Consider the following 23438-nt stretch of genomic DNA (forward strand, 5'->3'; position numbering starts at 1 on the left):
GAAATTAAGGACTGAGTAAGGACTAACAGACCATGTCGGCAATAGCGTCTAGCTGTGATAGTGTTTCTCATACTGTCTACTGAAATCACTTAGGAAAAAGGAAAACATTTTCCTTGTTTTATGAAGTAGGGAGGTGAGAGAAAATTGTTTAAATCATTTTGCAAACACATAATTTCTAAAATAATTCTGAATGCTGTGTCCATTACTTCACTAATTTCAACTGATTATTTACTTGGATTTTAAATGTCTGGGAGTATTTGTTAAATATTCTCCTTTTTGGAGATGTTAGCCTGATGATGAAATACATGTTTTAATTATTACTTCCTTTGCTGTGCTAATATATGGATGGTGTATTTGTGTAGGTATATCACAAGTGAAATTCTGCATGTAGAAAACGGAGCCCAAACCAGCATTCTGGATTCAAACCATCCCGAAATGTAGAAGTTTTCAAAATACAGATAGTTGTCCAAATTCAATTTTTTTTCTTCTATCTGTGTTGAACTGGTTGAAATCTTCATGTCCTAATGCACTTCAATTTTTGATGTTCTGAACATTGATCCACACTTCTTAAAGTCAACACAGGTATTAATTTAAACCAGTGATCTTGATTTGTTTACAAATGAGTACAGGATAATGAATCACAAGTACAGCCATTGCAGTCTGACACTTTTAGTTACAATGTGACAATCCAAGTCATGCACAGAGCAGATGAGCAATTAAATTGCAAAAAAGTAAGTAAGACATTATCACCAGAGCACCTGACAACATATGTGAAAGGAACTTCTTTTGAATTCTCACTTTGAAATGTATACTGGATATAAGTTCAGATTCTTGGTTGATTTAGATTTGGTTTTGATTTAGTGTTGAATTTTGAAACAATTTAAAGCTTATAAAATTCATCATCAAAGGAATTATTGGAAAAAAAAAATGTGATATTTTCTGTGATTTCCTTGTTTGATTTTTGGACAGTGTATTTGCGATTGTATGTCTCAGTCTGAAGAAGTTACAACTGTAGTGGCAAAAGCATTTTATTCAGAGGTTTAAGTAAATACTTACTATGTTTTAATTTCTTAAGTGAAAAATAAATTCAACTTTGGAAAGCAGGTAGTTCTTCATTGGCAGCAGGTATGATTTTACCTGGGACCATATTTCTAATAAGAGGCTCAAGAATGTCTCTTCTCGTACATTTTCATAGAGCCACTCACCAAATGATGCATAATTTAATGTAACTAATTGTCTTTGGCCAAATTGTCAAATGTTCAGTGGAATTTCTCCATCAGTACTGATTACTCATAATTTTAGTTCTAAGATGGTATATTTTTAATTGATTTTTTAAAAGATGGCTTGCTTCTACCAGTCATGAAAGTAAATGCACAGTATATTTATATCTTATAAGAGTGACACCACCTGATTTTAAATTTAGAAAATAATTTTCAAGAAAAGCTTGTACTTTTTAACGGTTGTTGTGGCTACCAGGTAATAATATTTAAAACCATTTCTGTATGCAGTACAATGCAAGAAACATGAATCTTAGGGAAAATCTTAACAGTTGTTCCGAATGAGGTTCACAGAAAAGACTAGATGCCAGTTACTCATTAAGTCAGACAAGCAGTAAATTTGTGGAGGATCTAGATGGGAGGCTAGTAAACTTATTTTACTCATACCATGTTTTCATTTTTGCTCTTTGTACCAGGATTCAGCATAATAACCAATACAGGAATTATTTTGGGATATAATTTTAAGCAGATGTTTAATGTAATAGTAATGACTATCACAAGGTCATTTTGAAGATGTGAATATCTCTCAATTTTTCAGAAATACTTTGAAATAGAAAATATCTATAAGCAGGTTGTTAAGCCCTATGGAGATCTCAAAAGGAATATAACAAAAATTATCATGCAAAAATTATCGGTTACTATAAAAGCAAGTAATTTCTAATTCTCTTCTACATATATAGCTCAAGAGAAGGGCAATTGAAGTGCCCATGGAGATTTCCCAAGTTATTAGCCAATTTTGGGTTGTGCTCTCATTGTGAATTTCAACCTCACATATTTAATTATGCATCTGTAATGTCAATAGAACTTGACTTAATTTAAATGAGTAAATGCACAGAAACAAATGAGAAAATACTGTAGGAGAAAAGACTCCTGGAAAAATTGTTTAATGCTGGCAATGGAAGAAATCAGAAAGGCTAAATTATTTATGAAATACCAGCCACAAGTCTAAAATACTTAAAGGAAATATTTTAATATTGTAAATATGTACTGTTCTAACATATGTTCCAGAAAAGGATTGCAAGTAATCCAAGCTTAGAAACCTTTAAGTTTAAGCTGAAGGAAACAAATCTTGCTGGTTCATGTTTAAACATTAACATTATCTTTCCTTTTACCATGATCTTTTAAGTCAGATGATGTTAGTAATGGAGACACCACAGCAAGTTTTTTTGCAGTAGTGCTTTTACAACAGCACTAAAATGTAAATATAAAGTAAATATGTTGCTTAGATGAAACTGCTGTGACAAAACACTATGTGCATAGTGGCTGAGGAAAATCACATTTTTATTTTCTACAGCTTGATGCTTCCAGAATTTTTGTGGCATAATATTTGTATTTAGAATATGGTGACAAATTGCTACAGAGTATTTTAAAACCTCCTAGACATGTTTCTCCAGCCAAACCTATGTTCAAAACAAAATCTTGTGTACATGTTTATATGAAGACTTGAAGCAATTTTAGTCTGTTACTCTGATCAACTTGCTTCTGCCTTCTTTCCTAGGAAGTGTGTAGAGAGCTCTGGTGTCTCAGCAAAAGTAACCGCTGTGTTACCAATAGTATTCCAGCAGCTGAAGGTACTCTTTGCCAAACAGGAAGCATTGAAAAGGGGGTGAGTACAAGTAACTTACTGTTCGAAGAAGTAATTTATTGTTTGGGGATTACAAGAAGAAAAACTAGAAAATTAAAGTCCTAATGTTCAAGTAAGAGTTTAAAAAAGGAGAGATCTGAATACGTTAGCATTCTAATGTTATTGCTGTGCGGAAGTTATTTAACAGTTTTTTATATATATGTAATACAACTTAAATAATTTTATTTCCTGAATTTAAAACAAAATAAAACAAACAATTGCACAGTCTCTCTTTATTTTCTGGGTTATTTCTGTAAAACCTCTGTCTTTTAATCTTTATGAAATTTTATCAAGAGAAACTTTAGCAAGAGAGTTGTTACAATAGTAGGTCTTTCATAGACTCTGAAAATGTGTAAAAGATTTAGAGCCTGAATTCTGTTATTCTCATAGGAGATAAAAGAGTCTTAATTCCTTCAGACAGTAGGTGAACCATACAAGCATATAGAAAAAACGCTTGTCTTACTAAAAGTGGTTTCTGAAAGTCCGTATTTCCCAGTGACCAACCTGTTCTGACTTTGAATTATTTAGTATTGCATAACTATGTAGCTTTGAAGAGCTTTGCTCTTCTACTTAACAGAAAATTACCAAAAGTCAGTGTTTTGTTTTGCAACAGATAAGTCTAATACTGTTGTGTCTCTCTGAACATGAGTTTTGATTTTCAAACACTGAATATGTTTCAGTAGTTTCAGACAAAATTCTGAAAATAAATTTTAAATAAAGAATAGTAATGGAGTTTTTCTCAATTGCAAGGGAAAATCTATATAGATTTCAGAGGAGTGAAAAATAATTTGATCTTTAATTTACAGGTTTTGTACTGGAAAAAAAAGTTACTTCCATTTGCCAGCTCCCAAGATAATAAAACTTTTATGCAAGTTTTTGCAAAATGATGACAGCTTATTATATCAAACAGTTTCTAGTATCTTTTTGAGTGTTGCTGTGTCTGTCATTAAGATTTACTGCTCCAGATTGGATTTTTTCCTAACAATGACTGCTATCATCTGTTCTCTGTTCTGATTCTTGCCATGCTAGCTAAGCTAGTTTCAACAAAGATTACACTGCATTTTGACTTGCAATCAGATGTTTAAATGGAATGAAAGCTTTTGGGCAGCTGTCACAGTTTATTAATCCTTGCTGATGGTTTCCTTCAGGGCCCATGACCTAGCACCATTGTGATGACTTTTCCATGCCGAGTTTGGAAATATTGGTAAATCATGTTAAATACATTCATTGAAGGGGTCATTTTAAAAAATAGAGTTAGCCAATGAAAATAGAGAGACCTTCACGTTTTACTGAAAATGTTACCTTTTATTAGAGTAATAGAAAATGCGAGGAGCCTTATTCTTAAATCAACAGTCTAGGTTTATTTTGGAACCAGCACTGCTTGTCAGCTACAAGGAGCAATTTACCTCAATTTATATTTTTCAAGCCGTTTAGACTACAGTGGAGAAGTCAAGACACTTTAAGACAGTTACTGTGTCCATTTACCAGAGGCTCCAATCAATTAGTTCTCTACAAAACATGTCCAGTACCTTCTCTTTTTAGATTTTAGGGAGAAGTGTGGGTATCAGTATTATTGTACTAAGCTAAACTGTTAGTGCCCTTAAAAGCAGGCAATTGCGGCTATATACTTCGAAAGTTCCTGTAAATTAATAGTTCCTGTTAGCAAATAAGCAGAAAACACAGATCTTTCCAACTATGTAGTTTCTCTTCACCACATGCTAAGGAGAAAATAATAGGTTGCAATAACACTTTATTATTATTATAATAGTAACATTTATATGGCAGTCACGCCTAAAGGCCACAACCAAATTAGGCCCTATTTTGCTGGGCTCTGTCCAAATAGATAATAAATGACATTCCCTGTTCTAAAGATGGAGCAAGATCCCAGAGTACTTTATCGTATTTAGACGATCAATTTCTGCTTTTAGTTACTCTGATGTAAATTCTGCATAAATACTAACTCAAGGCAAAATTTGATCATTTGATGATGGAGTGTGCATTAATAGCTTATTGGCAGACCTAGGAGGGATTTCTAGAGTAAAAATTTACTAACACTGTATTATAATCCTTATTGTAGTTGCTTATATAAATGTGCCAAACTTTAACTCTTTGTGTTCAAATGCAGTCAATGTCTGCATAAGACTGAGGATTTTTAGACCTTTTTCCATAAATTATCCAATTGTTTCTGCATAAAAGGAGATAGAATAGTGTTATTCAACTGTTTCTGCATAAAAGGAGATAGAATAGTGTGAGGGCTTTTTTGCTGCTGACAGACCATCTGTTCTGTAACACCTTCAAGCCTTGGTGAAGGGGTTCATACATTGGTTGGGTTCAAAAAGGTATACTTTTCCCAAATCTTGCAGTAATTTTTCAAGAATAGATGGAGCTTCTCTCTGGTCTCACATCATTGTATAAACCCTTTCTAAGCACGTAAACAAGGGGCAAATGAGCAAAATGAGAAAACACAGTGTACTGAAAGAAGTTTGAATATTTGGAGTATGTAGATATAAAATCAAGTTATTACTGGACATCGGTTTTCCATGAAAAAAAAAAAATTGTAGAAATTAGTGATTGAAAATCCACTGTTTGTGCTGAGATGACAAGCATAAATTGAATTCACCTTTTTTTTTCCTATGTTTGTAAAATGATATAAATTTTCCTCCTTATCAAAGTGTTTGCTCTATGTGTTTTTGAGAAGCATGCTGTTATAAAATATCCAAAAATCTTACAGAAGTGGTCATATTTTTTTTTGACATATTTTCTTTCACCATTAATGATCTCTATAAAAGAATCCCAGACTGCTCATATTATCCAGAGTTGCAATCTTGTGCACATTCAGTTTGTTTTGAAATGCATCACTACTGTCTCTCTGCATTTCTGAGGAATTGAAAGTTCCTTCTCTAGTGGGAGAGGAGAATTAACTTTTCAGCTCTAAGCCTTTAATAAAAGATTGCATTTCTCAAATAGCTGTCACTTCCTCCATTTTTTTATATATATATTTTTTTCAAAAACTGTTTACTCTGTAGTCCTTTCCTCATTATTACATTATTAGAAATAATGCAAATTTTTGGGCATTTTGAATTAATCAGATGGAGATTCAGTATCAGCTGAGAGACAAATTTTCACTAGAAAATGTGCAAGAGACATCAAAATGCATGGTAGGTCTTCAGATTTAACTTCAGTAGAAGAGAAAAACCAGCACTGAAGGAGTTTTTACAGAGGACTTTGGAAATATAGAAGAAGGAAATACTAGGAAAGCAGAGAACAGTATGAAGAACAGGGGTTCTATACAAGTTTGGGGAAATGTAAAATGCAGGTAAAATGCAGCAGCCTCTTGTGTTGAGCCATAATAGCACGGAATTGGGTTATTTGCATTTTCTCTTTGTACATGTGTGGTATGGATTTGGGTTTTATTTATTCTTTTATTTATAAATCTTGTTTTGGAAATTTTTATATTATTTCTGTAATGCATTTTTAGTCTAAATTGTTAACTTACATTTTTATTCTTAGAAACATTCTAATTTTTAGCATTTGACCTTTGTATTAGATAACTGTTTATGTACTCCTGTGGCTTCTGTAACAAAATACTGCAAAGTGATTATTGTCTTGTAGTTAATGAAATGATTATCACTTAGTTTGTCACTGTAATGAGGAGAGCCAGAAAACTTAGTTCACATTAATTAACTTTATTTTCCTTTCTACAGTTATTGTAGAACACCGTCATTTCAGAAAGTATGTATTTACTAAGTGAACTGCTTTATGTGTTAGACTGGCACTCAGTGACAGTCTTGATTTTAAAAGCTACTCCATATTAAGAGTATTTTCCTCTGCTAGATGCCTGCTTATTGGCAGAATTCTCTAAGTTGTAAATTTAGAACGGCAAGAAGAAGGAACCCTTTCTTGCTCAGAACAGCTCTATGAAACCTCACATCCTTCTTTTTTTTTTCTTTTGCTGTTGTTTTCTTGTTGTGGTTGTTTGTTTTTTCTAAAGAAATATGATTTGAGACTGGCTGATAGCTAAACGTCCCACCAATTTTTTTGCTCATTCCTCCACGTCAGGACTAGGGAGAGAATCAGAAAGGTAAAAGTGAGAAAAACTCATCTGTTGAGATTAAGGCAGTTTACAAAGTGAAAAAAAAAAAAAGAGAACAACACAAACACAGGAGATGCAGAGGCAATCAGTCACTCACCACCTCCTTTCAGCAGATCAATGCCCAACCAGCCTCTAAGTAATAACTGCCTTGGAAGTACCCCAGCAGTGTTATTGCTGAGCATGATGCCAGTTTAATTGTTGAATATGATATTCTAGGCTTTACAGGATATCCTTTTGCCTGTTCAGGTCAGCTGTCCTGTCCCTGTCCATATCCAGTCTATGTCTTGGAGGGGCAAAGTGAGAAACAGAAAGCTTTGAGGCCGTGAGGCACTGGTCAGTAAACAGTGCTTTCAACACTGTTTGGTCACAGGTCTAAAATACAGCACCATCTAGGCTGAGGTGAAAAGATGATCTGATAGAAAAGGCAATTTTGAACCTGAGATTTAAAATATTCCACTTTGTACACTTTCTGAGGACACTTAAATGCTGGGTTGTTTTTTTTTTTCATTTTTAGAGGTAGAGAAAGAGGTTTATAAACAGAAATATGCTGGATTGTAGCAGCTATTCTTCAAAACGTGTTCAAGAACAACATATAAAAATAAATATAAATATAAAAATATATATATCTATAGCATATATTATACAATTTATATGATATATATAAAATATATAATATAAATATATATTATAGTATATAATATAATGGCAGTTAAAATCTATTGAGAGAAAAAAGGATGATGTGGCTAGAAAAACAATGTAAGTTTTCACTTTTATTAATGTTAAATGGTAGCATGTATGCAAAACTGCTTTGTAACTAGGTGCATTTGCTGATGATGAGCTACACAGTTCATTATTAGCGTATTCGGTGTACATTCATAGGCTTTGACATGCTTGACAATTAAAGTACTTTCTATTCAAAGAGAAATTTCTAATGGAAACCTAAAATTTTTAATTAATTTTCATTGACGAACACTGTATAATCCTTCTTAATATCAAACCTTTATTATCATTATTAGTATTATTATTATTTCTGAATTGTGGCTGCAGATTAAACTGTATTTTCACCTGGTATCATACATATCCAAATTAGTTCAAGTCTGTTGCAATGGCTACATTTAATTGTATTCAATTCATTTAATTTTATTCAATTCCATACTACTGGGGCTGAGGTGACTTTAGGTGAGCTTTAGGATGAGAAGAGAAAACTTGGTTTTGCTGTACCAGTTAAACTCCACACAGAATCTTTTCATGCTGTTTGTGGTCTGAACACAGATACATCTCTTTCACTGTGTTTTCTATGTGTGTCTAAGTGCATTCTTTCAGATTCAGATTTCTGATATTGGGCACAGAAGGTTTTTTTTTTTTCTGAACAGCATCAATATTATGTCTGTTATGGTACTTCAAGGCAGTTAAAGAACAGATAATCACCTTTTGGAGTTGAAATGTGCAGATTTGGGACATTGTACACTTGAGTCCATGTTCTATTCTGTTGCTGGATGTAATAATGGCAGTAATGAATCAACTAATTGAACTGTTTTAGATTTTCTGTGCTACACTAGAATATGGATCAAACTGTGATTTATTGGTTATTTCTGAATTGTTTAATAAGGTTGCTGACTTAGGAAGTGATGAACTTACTTTTACAAGTACCATTTTATTTGAATTCACGGACATTTTTTATGACCAATTTAAGTAACAATATTGCAAAGTTTCAGTTTGCATGAAAAAAGTACATTGTTCATTCTTCTGCTAAACAAATGAGCAGTTACAGTGATTTTTCTGTACCATGTCTCATGCCTTGGCTCTGGTTTTGTTATGTCTGTGGCATTAAATGTAGGAAGTACTACAATAGATTCTTCTTCTATTGTAGCTTTGTCCAGATACTTTTTTAAAATGTAGGGAAATACTTTCTCGAATTACTATTGGGGAAAGTCTTTCATTTTGCATAATGCAGCCCCTGCATGAATTGTTAATTGGAGCTTGCTCTGTTAGATTAACTTCAGAAAGGACTCTTACTGTCTAAACTTAATACAGCCTCTACTTGATGGTTCCCTTATTCTGAAACGTTAGCAAGGATGTGTCATGGAAAAAGAAATCATTCTTCTTTAAGTTTGCTTAAACTTCTGTTGTGTGTTTGGGACTTACAATTTAGAGTTTAGTGAAGACAATTAACAAATCACACATGCCCTTACCAGTGTCTAAACATTGCTAGATTAAGTAAAATATTAGTCTTGCTATCTGTTCAGGGAACGCTGATGCCTATAATTGGTCATTATCTGACCCTGGTATTTTTCTGTCGTGATAACTGTCAGCCTGAATGTTAATTTTGTTTCCTTGTTTTTGGTGAAATCTTTCAGTGGTGCTATCAGGGAGAGTGCGTTCCTTTTGGCACTTGGCCCCAGAGCATAGATGGGGACTGGGGTCCGTGGTCAATATGGGGAGAGTGCAGCAGGACCTGCGGTGGAGGAGTCTCCTCATCAATAAGACACTGTGACAGTCCAGCGTAAGTAGCTAAAGTAAGCCGGAGCCAACAAAAAGACACAGTTGGAATTTATTCAGAACTGTGGTTTCACATGTTATCTGTGAAAATGTTTTGCTGGTTTGCCAGCATTTGTCTTCGAAATAGCAGACAGAAACAGTTAAACAGGAGAAGCTCACTTGGCATAGCTTTAACATTTTTTAATTTACCTATTATGTATGTAGTATATAGATTGTTGGAATTATATTTAGTAGTGACTAGAACAATTTTATTTTTCAAAATTCCTTTTATACACAATATATTTAAATTATGAAATAAGTTTATTTTTTCATTATCCATACCATCTCTGGTGTTAGTCTAGAATATAAATAAATATTGCCAGTTACTTATTAAAAAAGCAACACTGTTTCCAAGATTCTGCATTCAGTGATTTACATATAATCTGTAATTAGTAATATTGCTGAGCTTACAGTACATTTATGTTCTGTCACATTCAACACTTAGCTTTGACTTCCCACTGACTCTTAAAACAATTGAGCTACATCTCTCCTTGCCACCACTCCCTATTGGTCCATTTATTCTCTCTCAAGAGGGGGCACCTTCTCCACTACAGCTTGGTCTGTTCTGTATATCACCTCGTAGTAGCATCTGTCTGCTTCCCAATGTCCTGAGCACTGTTGCAGAGGTGGTTTGTCAGGTAAGTGCTTTTATCTGTCACTAGTGCTTCTCAGATGAGGAATGCTTACTTATTTTCATTGCTGTTCTTGCTGAACGAGTCACTTCTTTTTTCTGTTTCTCCTTGTCCTGCTTGGGTTATTTCATTATAGCTATAGTTACCTGTAGTAGTTTTTTTACTCAGTACTTTGTTCTTGTCATGACCTCTACTTGCACTACCTCTATCCTACCAGCTACGTGTTTGCTAGCTTTTAAGACTACTTTTTCTTGAAAGCATCACATTTTTTTTCATGAAAGCCCTTCTGTGACTCTGTCATTCCTGTCTTACCTTCTCCTCTTAGTGTACTTAAAGTTCTTCATTTGTTGTACCCAAATTTTGTAACCAAGGCTGTGCTTCAGCTTCAATGATCTGTAAGACAAGGCACCATGATGTAATATTACTGCTATTTAAAGTGATCTTTTTACTTTCTGCCATTATCTGTTACTATCAGTCAAATCTGTAATATACCACTACTTGCTGAATAGATTAAAAATTATATATATAGGTAACATGTCAGACTTTATTACTGGGAGAACAATAAACTAAGCACATAATCTTTTTCACAGCGCTATGTAAAAACAGTAGTGAAATGTTTGCGTGAAGCATAATTAAAGATTTTTAGCTCTCCTATCTTCATATGTATCTATTATGTTGAAAGATAATTAGCAGTGTAGCAAGCATACACAATTTTTAAAAAAATTATTATTCCAATGCCCACATTAGGAAAAATTTCCCTTTCATTCATTAGGATTCCTGGTTAAATACCTGTAACATGAAAATAGTATTGATTTACTGTTTAGTTAACTGAAAATTCTTCTTTTCCTTTATTATAAAACAGACATCAAGTGTTTTCAGTTTCTACTCTCAAGTTATGAGCCAAAGATCTGATGACTAATTAATCTTTCACTAAAGTTGATAATAATTATTATTTGACCTCTGTTGAAGATAGATAAGGTTCTTGAACAGTCTAGGAATTTAAGAGCATTTTAGAACAGTTGTAATCACACCAGCTTACTCTGGTGTTTCTTTAGATTTAATACTACTTAATTCAAATCAGAATCAGATTCTTGAAAATGTAGTCTTTGCTATGACTCCAGTATTTAGCAGGCAGTCTTTTCATTTTGTTATTTCTTAGGGAGTGATATGAAAGTGTGGGTTGGTTGTTCACGCACAGACACACACAAAAGCAGTACCTTTTTAATATGTTCAGATTACAATTACACTGTATTGCTTGAAATCCTTACAAACTAGATGAATACTGTGAATGAAGATTTTAAGCACTCAGTACTATTTTGCATCTGCTGTTATTCAAGTCAGTGCAACAATTCTTATTAAGAAAAATATTTTAAAATCTTGCCTTAAAAATTTAATGTCAGTTATTTTTACATTATATAGTTTATGAGGGCTGCTCTGGTACAGATGCCTCCCTTTTTATTATATTAGCCCATGCTGTCAGATGCAGATGCTGATGGTATGGCAGTAAAGGTTGTACCTTCCCACCAGTATTTCATTCCACGTTGTTGCCGTGTGAGAGATGGCAGCAGAGAGGCAGTCTGACAAAGTGGCATCTGTCGTGGAAGTGCGTATGAAGCAAAGGTGTGACACTGAATTTCTCCATTCTATCCATGTGGAAAAAATAGCACCTACAGACATTCATCGACAGTTCGAAAAATGAGTAACTAAGGGTGATGACTGTGTTGAAAAACAGTGTTTGAAAAGAAGTGTTTCATAGGTAAAAACTTGCTCTCTCGGGCTGTGTTATTGCACACTTTTTATCTGTTGTTGCTTCCATGGAAATAAAAGGGAGGCATTTCTTTCAGAGCAACCTATGTATATCTTAGGTACTTACATTTATGCTTATAATATAAATCTCACGAACATGTGTTTATGCTGAAGCATAAACTAAGACATAAAACATCTTTTTCCAGGCCTTCAGGTGGAGGCAAATATTGTCTTGGAGAAAGGAAGAGATATCGCTCCTGCAACACTGATGTAAGTAAATTTTGTTCCTTTATAGAGCAACTTGTCTGTTCTTAATTTCATCAGAAACAGATGCATTTATGCATTTTTTTTCCAGTTCACAAAAGCTGTGAATTTAGCACTTCATTGGCAAGCATTTCTGTTGGGCACCTGTATACAGTGGACACCCTACAAGCTCTGCTGTATGTTGAGATCCCTGTCTCAAGGGGTTCCCAACTAATTCATTCATTACTAAGACCTAAAGCAAGTTCAAGATGAGCATTCAGGTTTAAGATGAACTAGGAGCATAGGAAGTTCCATTATACATTAAGCTCAAGTTCTGTCTAGCCTAGCATCTCTTAATGGTAGGTAATAATTAGTGTTTAGGGAAAAATTACAAAATCATAGGAGCCAAGTGTGACATTTCCTTCCTCAGAAGTTTCCAAAAGCTGGGTATTGAAAGACTTCTTGAACCTCTCGTGTTATCTGTATATTGTTTAACTTCCACAAATTGGACTATCCTCAGCTATCCCTCTATTTCTAAACCTGCTTTTTATATCCATATAACTTTCAGTGTTTACAGTTCTCTTTGATAATCTGTGAAAATGTATTTCTTCCAGTATAAGTGCATTGTTTTGCCATCAGGAATCCATTGGTTCTTGTGTTATCAGAATGATCATGCAGTTTTGGTTCAACCCACCAAGTAAAGAGCTAACACTAAGGAAGGAGGTAGGGCAGTGTGCAAATGCTTAAAATCAAATTATTAACAAAAATTATAAATTCAAATAGGTTAAAAATTGAACACAATTGAATGACAGAAGTATATAATAAAGCAATTCACTAGTAGTTTTTTTAAGTTAGTAGCAGTATAAACAAAAAGCGAGCTTCCATAGTTTTTTAGCTTCAAATTCAAGTTGGTTTTCTTCTCAGAATAAGAAATATGACAGTGGAAGAATCCATGTATATATGGTGTATATAACACTGTTATTTCAGCTTTTCATCTTTGGCTATATTTCACAAAAAAAATTACAATAATTAGTATTGTTTCCTTTAAAATACCTTGATATTATGATCACTATTAATTTTCATGTGTTATCTCTGCATACGTGAGATTTTCCCATGAGATTTATTCTCATTGTTCAACTGTATTACAAATTTTCAGATTCAAAAGCAGTTTCACACTCTATATCACAGGTGCTCTGTTCACATATCCAAGAGGTGTGCTAGACGTTTTTACCATAGTGTTGTAAGAGTGTCTAAAACTCAACTTCTTGTCCAGTATATGAGTTGTAAATCTTTTCCAGTCCAACTGCTCTCCAAATTACACCGTTAGGAAAACCTGACTGTCTTTCTTTTTCAGTGGATTTCAAAAGATCAGCTGTGTTTGGTGTCTTTGTGCAATTTTCCTTTGAATGAATCCAGCTTGCCAGATGATGCTCTGTAATTAATTTACTGTCATTTTGTTTTTCACACAGCTGGTTCTTGTGAAATTGGAAAATATCCTTTTATTTATAGTTTCAGTTCAGAAACAAAAATGTTGAATGATGCTGAACATGTTTCTCATTTTCACAGTTGATAGGAAATTCTACAGTGAATTCAATTCACTGACTAAGTAATGAATCCTTATTGAGGTCTTTTATTTGTTAGTTACCAATCAATAACTAGCAGTTTTAACATACGTTTCTGAACTAGTGTAGGTTTGGTCTAGTTTTTAATTGGGATACAGTACACTTTTAATTTACATGGCTCATTAAAATGTAGGTATATTGTATTATTTTTTTTTTCCACCGGGAAACATATAAAGTTGTAGGTGATAAAATGTTACAGTATTCTTCTACAAGACACTGGTCTGTATTATCGTTTATCTTTCTTTTAAGCCTGTATTAGTCAAGTCACTATCAACTTTTCTGCTTATTTTGGTCTGATATCAGACAAGCATGTCACTCACTAGCAGATCAGAAAGTTTAGGTAATACAATATCCTGCTACCTCACAAATATTCAACAATTTTTAAATTGTCCTTTTTCTTTCTAGTTAGTATACCATACCTAGTGATATTGTTGAAATGTTGCTAGGATTACTTTTAGTCTTACCATTTTTAATTTCTTAATGTCAGGTACTTTTAAGAAATTCTTCCAGATTTGCTTTGCTTCCCTTATTCTCTCTAAACTTCTTGTTTATTATGAAGAGGAAGCTGAAAATGTCACAGAAGGAATATTTGAAAGGTGGCTGGGAAGGCCATTCTGGCTGTTTCCTGAATCAGAGGCAAAATCAATTGTCATTAAACTATTTTCAAATGATAGGTGAAAAGCTGTCTAACTCAAAACTCTAACTCTTTTGAGATAGCATTAGAATCTTCACTTTTCAGAACCATTTTCCTAAAATATAGCACATTTTCCCATTCCGTAAGAGTCTTACTCTGTTCCAGGTATGATTTAGAAGAACATATTCCCTCTGTGGCAGCCTTTCCTCTGTTTGCAGACTACTGTCATGTCTCCTCCTAGTCCTCTTTACACTATATAGTCTCTCTGCCAACTGTCTTTGGCATCCCAGTAGCGTGTGTTTTCTTGTAATGTAGTAGCCAAACGCTGCACAGATTTTTTGACAGTTTGTGTCAAAAAGAAGATTAGAACTATGTCATCTTAGTAATGAAATTAAGTTTATAAATTTCAGTACTGTGTTCATTTTTCTTAAAACTGTGACAGCGTTTATTCAGCCAGTATTGATTCACAGCACCCAAATCTCTTTCTGAGGAGCTGATGTTTAGGAGGTCATTCCTCAGGTTGAGCTTGTACACTTGTTTAGTCCAAATCCAAATGTAGTAATTTGCATCCATTGCATTATTTCAAAACACTGCTCTAAGTAATCCAAATCTTTTGAGGTTATAATCCTGTAGTCCAAAGTGTTTATTTCCTGCCTGTGGTCAGATTTTGATAATTTAAACAAGGAGTTGGAAAAAAAAACCTTCAGTGTCACTATCTAAGCTTTAAAAACAAACCTTTAACAGTGAATAATTTTTTTTAATCTGGAGGGGAGGGGGATGGGTGGTGGGTGGAGTGGTAGTGTTTTTTCAGTGCATGAATATATTGTAACTTACTGAAATTTAAATTTTCTGTCTTAATAGTTTTGGGAATTGTAGTTCATCTCTTTTATAGTAAATTTTATGGTTCTAGATAACTAAGAATTGCTGAGACTAGTAGATTTTGTTTCAAGATTTATTACAGTCCTTAATGCTTGACATTTTGAATGGAATGGTATGTATGATTAACGTAAACATTAAAAGCATGCAAATCTGTCATTATTTTTATGAAAAATGTTTTGTTAGTACATCTTTTCTCTTGAAGTTTTTTGCAGTGTCAACACTCATTGCCCATATGTAATTTTAAATGTAACACTCCCTAAAGCTCCTACCATGCATTAACATTCATTTTGACTTCATTTTTCTTTCAAAGATGAGTTAGTTCTGTTGCCCTCTCTTATGACCATTTTCATTCTTTGGAAACAGCACACACACTCCTACCAGGCATATTTCTCATCAAACACTTCAAAAGCCGCATATGACTTCTTAATTCAAAAGGCATCTGCAAATGGAAACACTGAGATCAGCAGAAAAGTACATTAGTTAATGAATTTAGAAACAAAAGGTGATAGAAAGAACACTGTCGTCAGAATTGTATTTTCTAGCACCAACCACTTACTTGCAAGAAACAATACTTCAGCTTAACTAATTGTGATTTAAAATATATATAGTATTTGAAACTCAAGCTCATAAACATTTGAGATGTAGAAGACTCCTTATCTTTTAAATGCAATAAAGTGTTTTGCTTATAGGTTAAGTAAATGCTTTCTTTTCATAGAAGTATAGATGTGTGCATACCTTTCGAAGATTATTGTTCTGTAGTCTTTTCTCACAGAAGAATGTAGGCAAACTATTTCTGTTGTCTCGTTCCTTTATGCACATGTTCATTCATAGGTATTGTTAATATTTCTCATTCTCTGATGTAACCCTTTGTTAATAGGAAACCTAGTCAATTACAGAAGTCTGTCTGACTTGAACCTCCAAGATAAAGAGTTTTCTGTAAGATAAGGTGTTTGGTGTTGTGTCAGTATTGGTTCAATGATTTGTCGACAGTTGTTGAACTATTTTTGCTTCAGTGTTTAAAAAATTTAATATTCTTCTTAGATTTTTTTGACTCAAAATTTTAATTGTTCCATCATCTCCTTTGGACGTTCTTCATATCCTGTTATAAGTTCTTACACGTCTCATGATTTGCTGTCTCCTAAAGAGAGATTGGAGAAGCAGCCTGTAGCAAGAGTTACTCATATACAAACTCCTAAATCCTTGAAAAATATGAAATATCTTACCCTAAAGGTCAGACAGTTATTGCATATTAATTTTGGGAGAAGAATATCTACGAGGAGGGACAGTGCTGCAGAACTGACATTTTGTAAATGCATTTCTTGAGGATACTGTCTTTAGTTTTACTTTCTTCCAGGTAGTAATGACATACTCAACAGAAAATAAAGTTTGTAACAGAAATTAATTTAATTATCGGTTGTATTTTTCTTTATTCAGAGTACAGAACATTGTGCTTTTGAGTTTGGTGGCTACAGTCTTCAGCAGGGCTGTCTGAAATCCATCTCAAAGCTGGATTTAGTACATGCTTGAGAGTGTTAAAATTGATAGGTGGGAAGAAGAGCAAGATCCTGAGATATGATTGTTTTTCAGTATTAGCTAGGAAGACATAGGCACTAAAATGGAAATTTATTTACTGCACGGGTCCACAGATCTGCTCATTGTGCAGTCAGGTGTGAAAGGACACAACGTGTCATGGATAGAAAAGATACTTTTTTGGTTAGGTTAAGGTAACTTAAGAAGTATGATGAAAAGACGTAACTATGACAGCTGTAGTCCTTCTATTGCCCGTCTTAAGTAAAGTTGCAGTGATGATCCCCTTCATCATTAGCAGACATTCTGCTTAAAAAGTAAAATTTTATTGGAATGAACAAGCTGGAAGTCAGCGGTAGTGGAGTGGTAGTTGTTAGGTCCTAGCACTTTGGAAAGTAACAGATGCTCCTTACGCGTATTTCTTTCAGGAAAAGTTTTCAACCCTATTTGACAATGAAAAAGCCAGTAGAAATCTGATTTCCTGTAATTTTCCAATTTCTGAAAGCAGTTATTTCAGTGACAGCATGAGAAAAGAAAGTAATGGTGGAAGCTGAGATTGTGATGTTAAAAATAAAAATTTGTCCCCAGTCTTGCTGTATATAACATTTTCAGAATAGGGCATTCAGTTATTTGGCTGTGGTTTTCTCTAAGAGTAGAGGATAAGTAGCTTTGTTCCCATGGTTCATTTAACTGTTTCCAGGTATTGCTTGCCTTGCCTACGACTCTGGTGAGGAGTAAGATTCCAGCCTAAGCATGCAATTGTGTGTAGCTGTTTTTCTGTCAGACTACCAAAGCTGTCTTTAAGAAAGAGAAAGTAGTGATATTAGCAATTTAAATTGTGGCTCAAGAAGGAAAGGCTTTGCTTACAGAGTCACAGAATGGCTGAGATTGAAAGAGCCCCGGGAGGGTGTCTATCCCAACTTGCACAAACCTTGAGATGGTTGCTCATCAGGACCCAGCTGACTGTCTCCAGAAATGGAGATTACACAAGCTCTCTTGGCAAAGTTTGCCTCACCAGTGCAGAAAAGAGGGGAAGGTAGTCATTGCTGGCAGTAGTTTGCCTAATGCAGCCCACTATGATTGCCTTCCTTGTGGTAAAAAATACATTGTTTTGTGTTCAACTTTTTCGCTGTGACTCCCTTTCTGTAAAGCTCCTTTTTGACTGGAAGGCCACAAGCATTTAACTGGTTCAAAGGGATATTTCCTCCCTGGGTGCATGACTTTGTGTTTCTCTTTTATTGAACTTGCTGAGGTTGCTGTGGACCCATTTCCAAGCCTCTTGAGATGTCTCTGAGTACCAGCATGACTCTGGTATTATTCATCTCATTGTCTGTCATGAGCAGAGTTGCTGTGCTCTTGTCCATTATCCAGATTATTACTGAAATTTATGATGTCGCCTCAAAATACATCCAATATATCAACACCAAAAGAGAAGTAAGACTGCATCTCAAAAATCAGATTGCAGTAATTTTATTCATAAAAAGGGTTTCATGATGTCTTCTGCAGTGAAGTTTAATCAACTTGCAAAGGTAACTTTCCAAGTTTTTGCAGGGGAATAATAGCCATGCAAATTAGTATCTAAGCACGTGGAACTGAAGAGTGGTGGGTATTGACAAGTGCAGATGAGATTTGATTGCAGACTTTGCGATAGATCAGGACTGTTCCTTCTCATACTTGAAGAATAGGAGACAAAGCAGCAAATATAATTGTTACCAATGATTTTTTTTTCTTTTTATTTTTACTTTGAGCATTTTTCCAATTATTTTTATTCTCCTTATGAGAAATTAAAAGACTTGAATTAAAGTACTAAGTACATTTTTAATCAGTAAGTTTTATTCAAAAATATATTCTTAATTAAATAGAGATTAGAATTATAGGCAGTTTAAAATTATAAGACTAGTATCCAGTATTTTCATTTGTGTTCAAAATTGGAGAAAACTCTTGTAATTTGTGAATCATAGTGCACTGGGCTGGCTATGGTAGGAGCTTGATTAATGTGAGAATTATAATTATTAATATTTGCATTGTGTAGTAGATCTTTATCACACACATTTATACAGACCGTTTCACTTGAATGCATTTGAGATTCCTGAACAGTGGTAGCTGACTTAGATATACGTAGGAAGACTAGTAAAACTGCCATGAAATGAACTCTTCTGTTGCTCATAAAATAGTAATATTTATCTACAACTCTAATTTCTGTCAAACAGTCTCTTTCCTCTTTCAGTCTAAAAATGATTTTAATCTGTATTTCAAATACTTTGTCTCATGGCACTTGAAATCATAGCTGCTACTTAAACATTGATAGCAGTGTTTAACATGCAGTGTGAATTCTTGGTGTGTTCAGGGTCATCATTATTATTTTTAACTCGCTCATGAAAAATTAGCAAAGAAAGAGCAAAGAATTCTGTTTCTTCTGAAATAAGAAAACAGTTTCTAAGCTTTGTAATTGGAAATGTGTAGTAATGCAAATTTAAGTGAAATCAGTTTTTATGTCTTAATTGATGCTTGCAGTCAGGACCAGACATGTTATCTAGTCTCATTCTTGGCTTATTGCAATGCTCTTTTTCAAAGCTGCAAGTAAGCAAAGATGATAATAGTCTCATCTGTAGAAACTGTTATAATTTCTTTCTCAGTATCTTATACAACAAATGTCAGTGCAGCTGCTTAATCTGAGGCAAGAGCGCTTACCAGAATGATTTTAATTTTTTTCACTTGTTTTTTATATGTGCATTTGTAAGGAGGTAGCTGACAGATCGATTAAGAAGCATAGCTTGACCCGATTTTGTTTTTCTGGTTTTATGGAAACTGTTATAACACTTACCTTACTTTAAATTAATAATTCAATTCAATTCATGCCAGCTGAAAGTTGCAGAATAGACACTCAAAGTACCACCTCCTAGTCTTCTGATTGTTATTATTTGTAATATGAAAATTTCTTTTTATTTTCATATTCAGAATGAATAAACTTTTTTTTTTGTCTGTATTATTTTAGCCATGTCCTGCAGGGGCCCGTGACTTTCGAGAAAAACAATGTGCAGACTTTGACAATATGCCTTTCCGTGGAAAGTATTATAACTGGAAACCCTACACTGGAGGTAATGTGTAGCTTTGTAAAAACATTATCGTATGTGAAGTATTCAAAAATGTATGAATTTTATACAGAAAGGAGTGTCTCTATTTAGAATCTTTTGATGAAGATGTCATAACCTAAGTTACGTTTTCTACCCTTTTGTCAGCTGCTAAAATCTTACAGAAGAGCCCTGACTATTCTAAGAGGGATTTTTTTTTTTAATGTGGAAAGAGCTTGAGAGAATAGTTATAGGGACTCTATATTAAAATATAGAGCCCTTTTTCACCTGTGATCGTGATAGAATTGAAGATTACATAGCTTATCTGTAAGTGAATAAACTTCTAGGTAAAATTTTCCTTAATTGAGTTGAGAATAGTGGGAAATGGGGAAAGGGGAAAAAGCATTACAGGATCTCTAAAGCTTACTTTAAAACATGAGATTTGTATAATTGCACTGTAAAATAAAAAAGGTATTTTTTGAAGTAGGGAAGAGAATTACAATCTCTTTTTAGAACAGTTTAATCAAATTTAGTTGCGTATTGTTCAAAGTTAGTAAAACTGAATGTCAGTTTTTCCCTTTTGTTTTTTGTATTGAATGGTTTTATTTGCTGTTTTGTTTTAGATGGAAAGCCTAGAAGTGACCACTGTGATCACATGATCTGAGTGATAGTGTATTTCATGTAGACGAAAGTTCTGTCTTAAATAATCTGATTTTTTTGAAATTCACCCTGACTTATTTCTTATTTGTGTTCATCAAATGCTGCTGAAATGGTATCTTTTAAAATTGTTTAGTAATGATTAGGGTTATGTTAACATAATAAAATCCATTTATAGATAACCAACTTTGCTGTATCTTGCTGTAAGAAATAATCCTCTTGGCAAGAAAGGGAAGAGTCAAGTAAGTAAATCTGTAATGGGAAGTGAAATAAGGTGTCTATACTACATGTGAGAAATGTAAGATAAGATAATGCATTTTAGATCAATTTATGCAAGTACATTATTTTTTTCAGGAACTCTCTTATTTTTTTCTTCACTTTTGTTGTCTAGGTGGGGTTAAACCATGTGCATTAAACTGCTTGGCTGAAGGTTATAATTTTTACACTGAACGTGCTCCTGCAGTAATAGATGGGACTCAGTGCAATGCTGACTCACTGGATATCTGTATCAATGGAGAATGCAAGGTATTAGAATTAGAGTAGATAAAAAGAATATCTCAAACTTGAGTGTTTTATCATACAGTGAAGATAAAGGTGCAAAAAACCATCATCTTATTAAAGTATTTTTTCTTAGCATGTAGGTTGCGATAATATTTTGGGATCGGATGCTAAGGAAGATAGATGTCGTGTTTGTGGAGGAGATGGGAGTACATGTGAAGCCATTGAAGGTTTCTTCAATGATTCATTGCCCAGAGGAGGTATGCATGTTTATGTCTGTTCTGTTGCATTTAGATAGCTGTTAAATGAAAAACAGTACTTCAGTGGTTTCCATTATTTGCTGCTAGTTTGCTGCTGTCACTCACTCACTTTGTCTCCTTTTGCCTTATTGTTTCATTTTAATGTATTAGTTTGGATTTATGTCAAATTCTGCAATATCCTTTATTATTGAATATTTAGTTTTTAGGATCTTAGATGCACTTAGTAAGAAATGAATGTTCAGGGGTTTCTGTTTGTTTGTTTGTTTGTTTTGTTTTGCTTGTCTATAGTGCTTTGGTAGAAGAAGTTATGTGAATGATTTTAATGTGCATAGTGGAATGCAGTATTCCATATTTGTGATAATCATGTATATGACTATACTTGAAATTTTAGAATGGACAGGATCCGTAAGAGTTAATGTTATCAAGAACTTGGAGAATATGTGTGGACGATTAGCCGAAAATATAGCTTAAAAAAACAATAATACTGTTGGCAGTGTCAGTTTTATTAATGCTGCATCTGGAGTCAGTTTTGGATTCTCAAATGTAGGCAAAGGATTGATGCACTGAAGTGAGTTCTGTTCAGTGAGGGACAACTGAGATAATCACATGCTGAAAAAAAAAACATTCTTTGAGAAGGGGTTGAAGGAATTAGACTTATTTTGCCTGGAGAAGTGATAGTTCATGGGGACCTGGTATCGGCCTTCCAGAACCTGTGAGGAAGTTAGTGTGGAGACAAAAACAGGCTGTTCATAGTAGGTGGTAGATGACATGATGAAAGGAGCAGAGACAATGGCTATTCAAAAAAACCCAAAAAAACAACAAAACATTACCTGAATAGAAGGAAAAACATTTTCCCCATGTGGCAGTGATTCAGTTGCCCAAAAGAGGTTGGACTAAGTGACTGTCTGAGGTCCTTTCCAACCTGAATTGTCCTATGATCCTATGATCATTTCATACATTAGTTACTTGTGATACAATGTTGAAAGCACTTCGTTAGCATTTTAAAAAAATGAATACATAAATTTATACTACATTTTTGCTACAACTTCAAAATGTGTGTGAAATTAAAAGAATTTTCCTTTATATCACATGAAATGGAATGTTCAAGTATGTTTGAATCCTATACTTCCTACTAGTTTTTAATTGTAAACAATTTAATAATGGTTAGTTTCATGACCAATATAACGAGAGAAAAATATACCATTTTCTCATAGGCTACATGGAAGTGATTCAAATTCCAAGAGGTTCAGTGCACATTGAAATAAGAGAAGTGGCAGTGTCCAAGAACTACATTGGTAAGAGCATGCTTTAAGTAGCAGACTGTAAATAAGTTAGTTTGAGTGACTTGAAGGTACGGTTTTCTGGTTTGACCAAACCATACGTATAGTTGAAGGAGGAGAGGGAATTGTAGTTTTTAGGCTGTGGCAACTGCCTAAAAAACATCCAGTTTGTTAGGATGCATTCTCCCAAGTGGAGCTAATGGAGTGCATCTTTCCTCCCTGACCAAAGCACAAACTCAGGCCAGCTAGACTTGGAGCTAGAGTAGATGAAGATCACTAAAGTGATCTACTGCCCCACACTGAGCTAGTGTCTTCTTCCTAAGGAAGATTCTCATTTTAGGGGATTGTAATGTTTTAAAACATAATCTTGGAATGTTTATTCACCAACAACAATAGTTACTTAAATACTAATGAATTACATACTGGAAACAGGTTGCCTAGAGAAGATGTGGATGCCCCATCCCTGTAGATGTTAAAGGTCAGGTTGATTGGGACCCTGAGCAGCCCACAGCAGGAGGTTGGAAGAATATGATCTTTTCAGGTCTTTTCCAACCCAAGGCATTCTGTGATGATACAATGCTGCCTCTGTATCTTAAGTCAATATATTTTGTTAATTCCACAGTGTTTCTATATTGCTGTGTTGTAGGGACTTATTGCTATGCCTTCTTTTATGGAAAAAAAAGTTACGTGCAGGGAAAAGTTTGTGCTTTATTAAGATCACTCGGGAAACTTGTGACAAAGCACAGAATTAAATTCAAATTAAATTAATCCGTATTATCCTTCATTTTCTTTAAGACAATGTTAAATTTCATTTCCATTTCTTAAAATATTAATATGTACAAATCTGGCTTCCTCAA

The 23438-nt window shown here is 34.0% G+C and overlaps 1 protein-coding gene across 3 annotated transcripts in view; it reads left to right on the forward strand.

Annotated features, from left to right (window-relative positions):
• The window catches only part of ADAMTS6 (ADAM metallopeptidase with thrombospondin type 1 motif 6), a 152146-nt gene that overhangs the window by 92614 nt on the left and 36094 nt on the right, over window positions 1-23438 (forward strand). For all 3 annotated transcript variants that reach the window (XM_042825954.1, XM_042825952.1, XM_042825955.1), the window contains 7 exons: window positions 2776-2883; window positions 9352-9497; window positions 12117-12180; window positions 19811-19913; window positions 20935-21068; window positions 21178-21301; window positions 22516-22596. In XM_042825954.1, the coding sequence (XP_042681888.1) occupies window positions 2776-2883; window positions 9352-9497; window positions 12117-12180; window positions 19811-19913; window positions 20935-21068; window positions 21178-21301; window positions 22516-22596 (760 nt within the window). The remainder of the gene's footprint in view (window positions 1-2775; window positions 2884-9351; window positions 9498-12116; window positions 12181-19810; window positions 19914-20934; window positions 21069-21177; window positions 21302-22515; window positions 22597-23438) is intronic.

This window comes from Centrocercus urophasianus, unplaced genomic scaffold (assembly GCF_019232065.1).
Source record: "Centrocercus urophasianus isolate 14NV4802_14NV808 unplaced genomic scaffold, USGS_Curo_1.0 seq_25, whole genome shotgun sequence".
In the NCBI taxonomy this organism is placed as follows: Eukaryota; Metazoa; Chordata; class Aves; order Galliformes; family Phasianidae; genus Centrocercus; species Centrocercus urophasianus.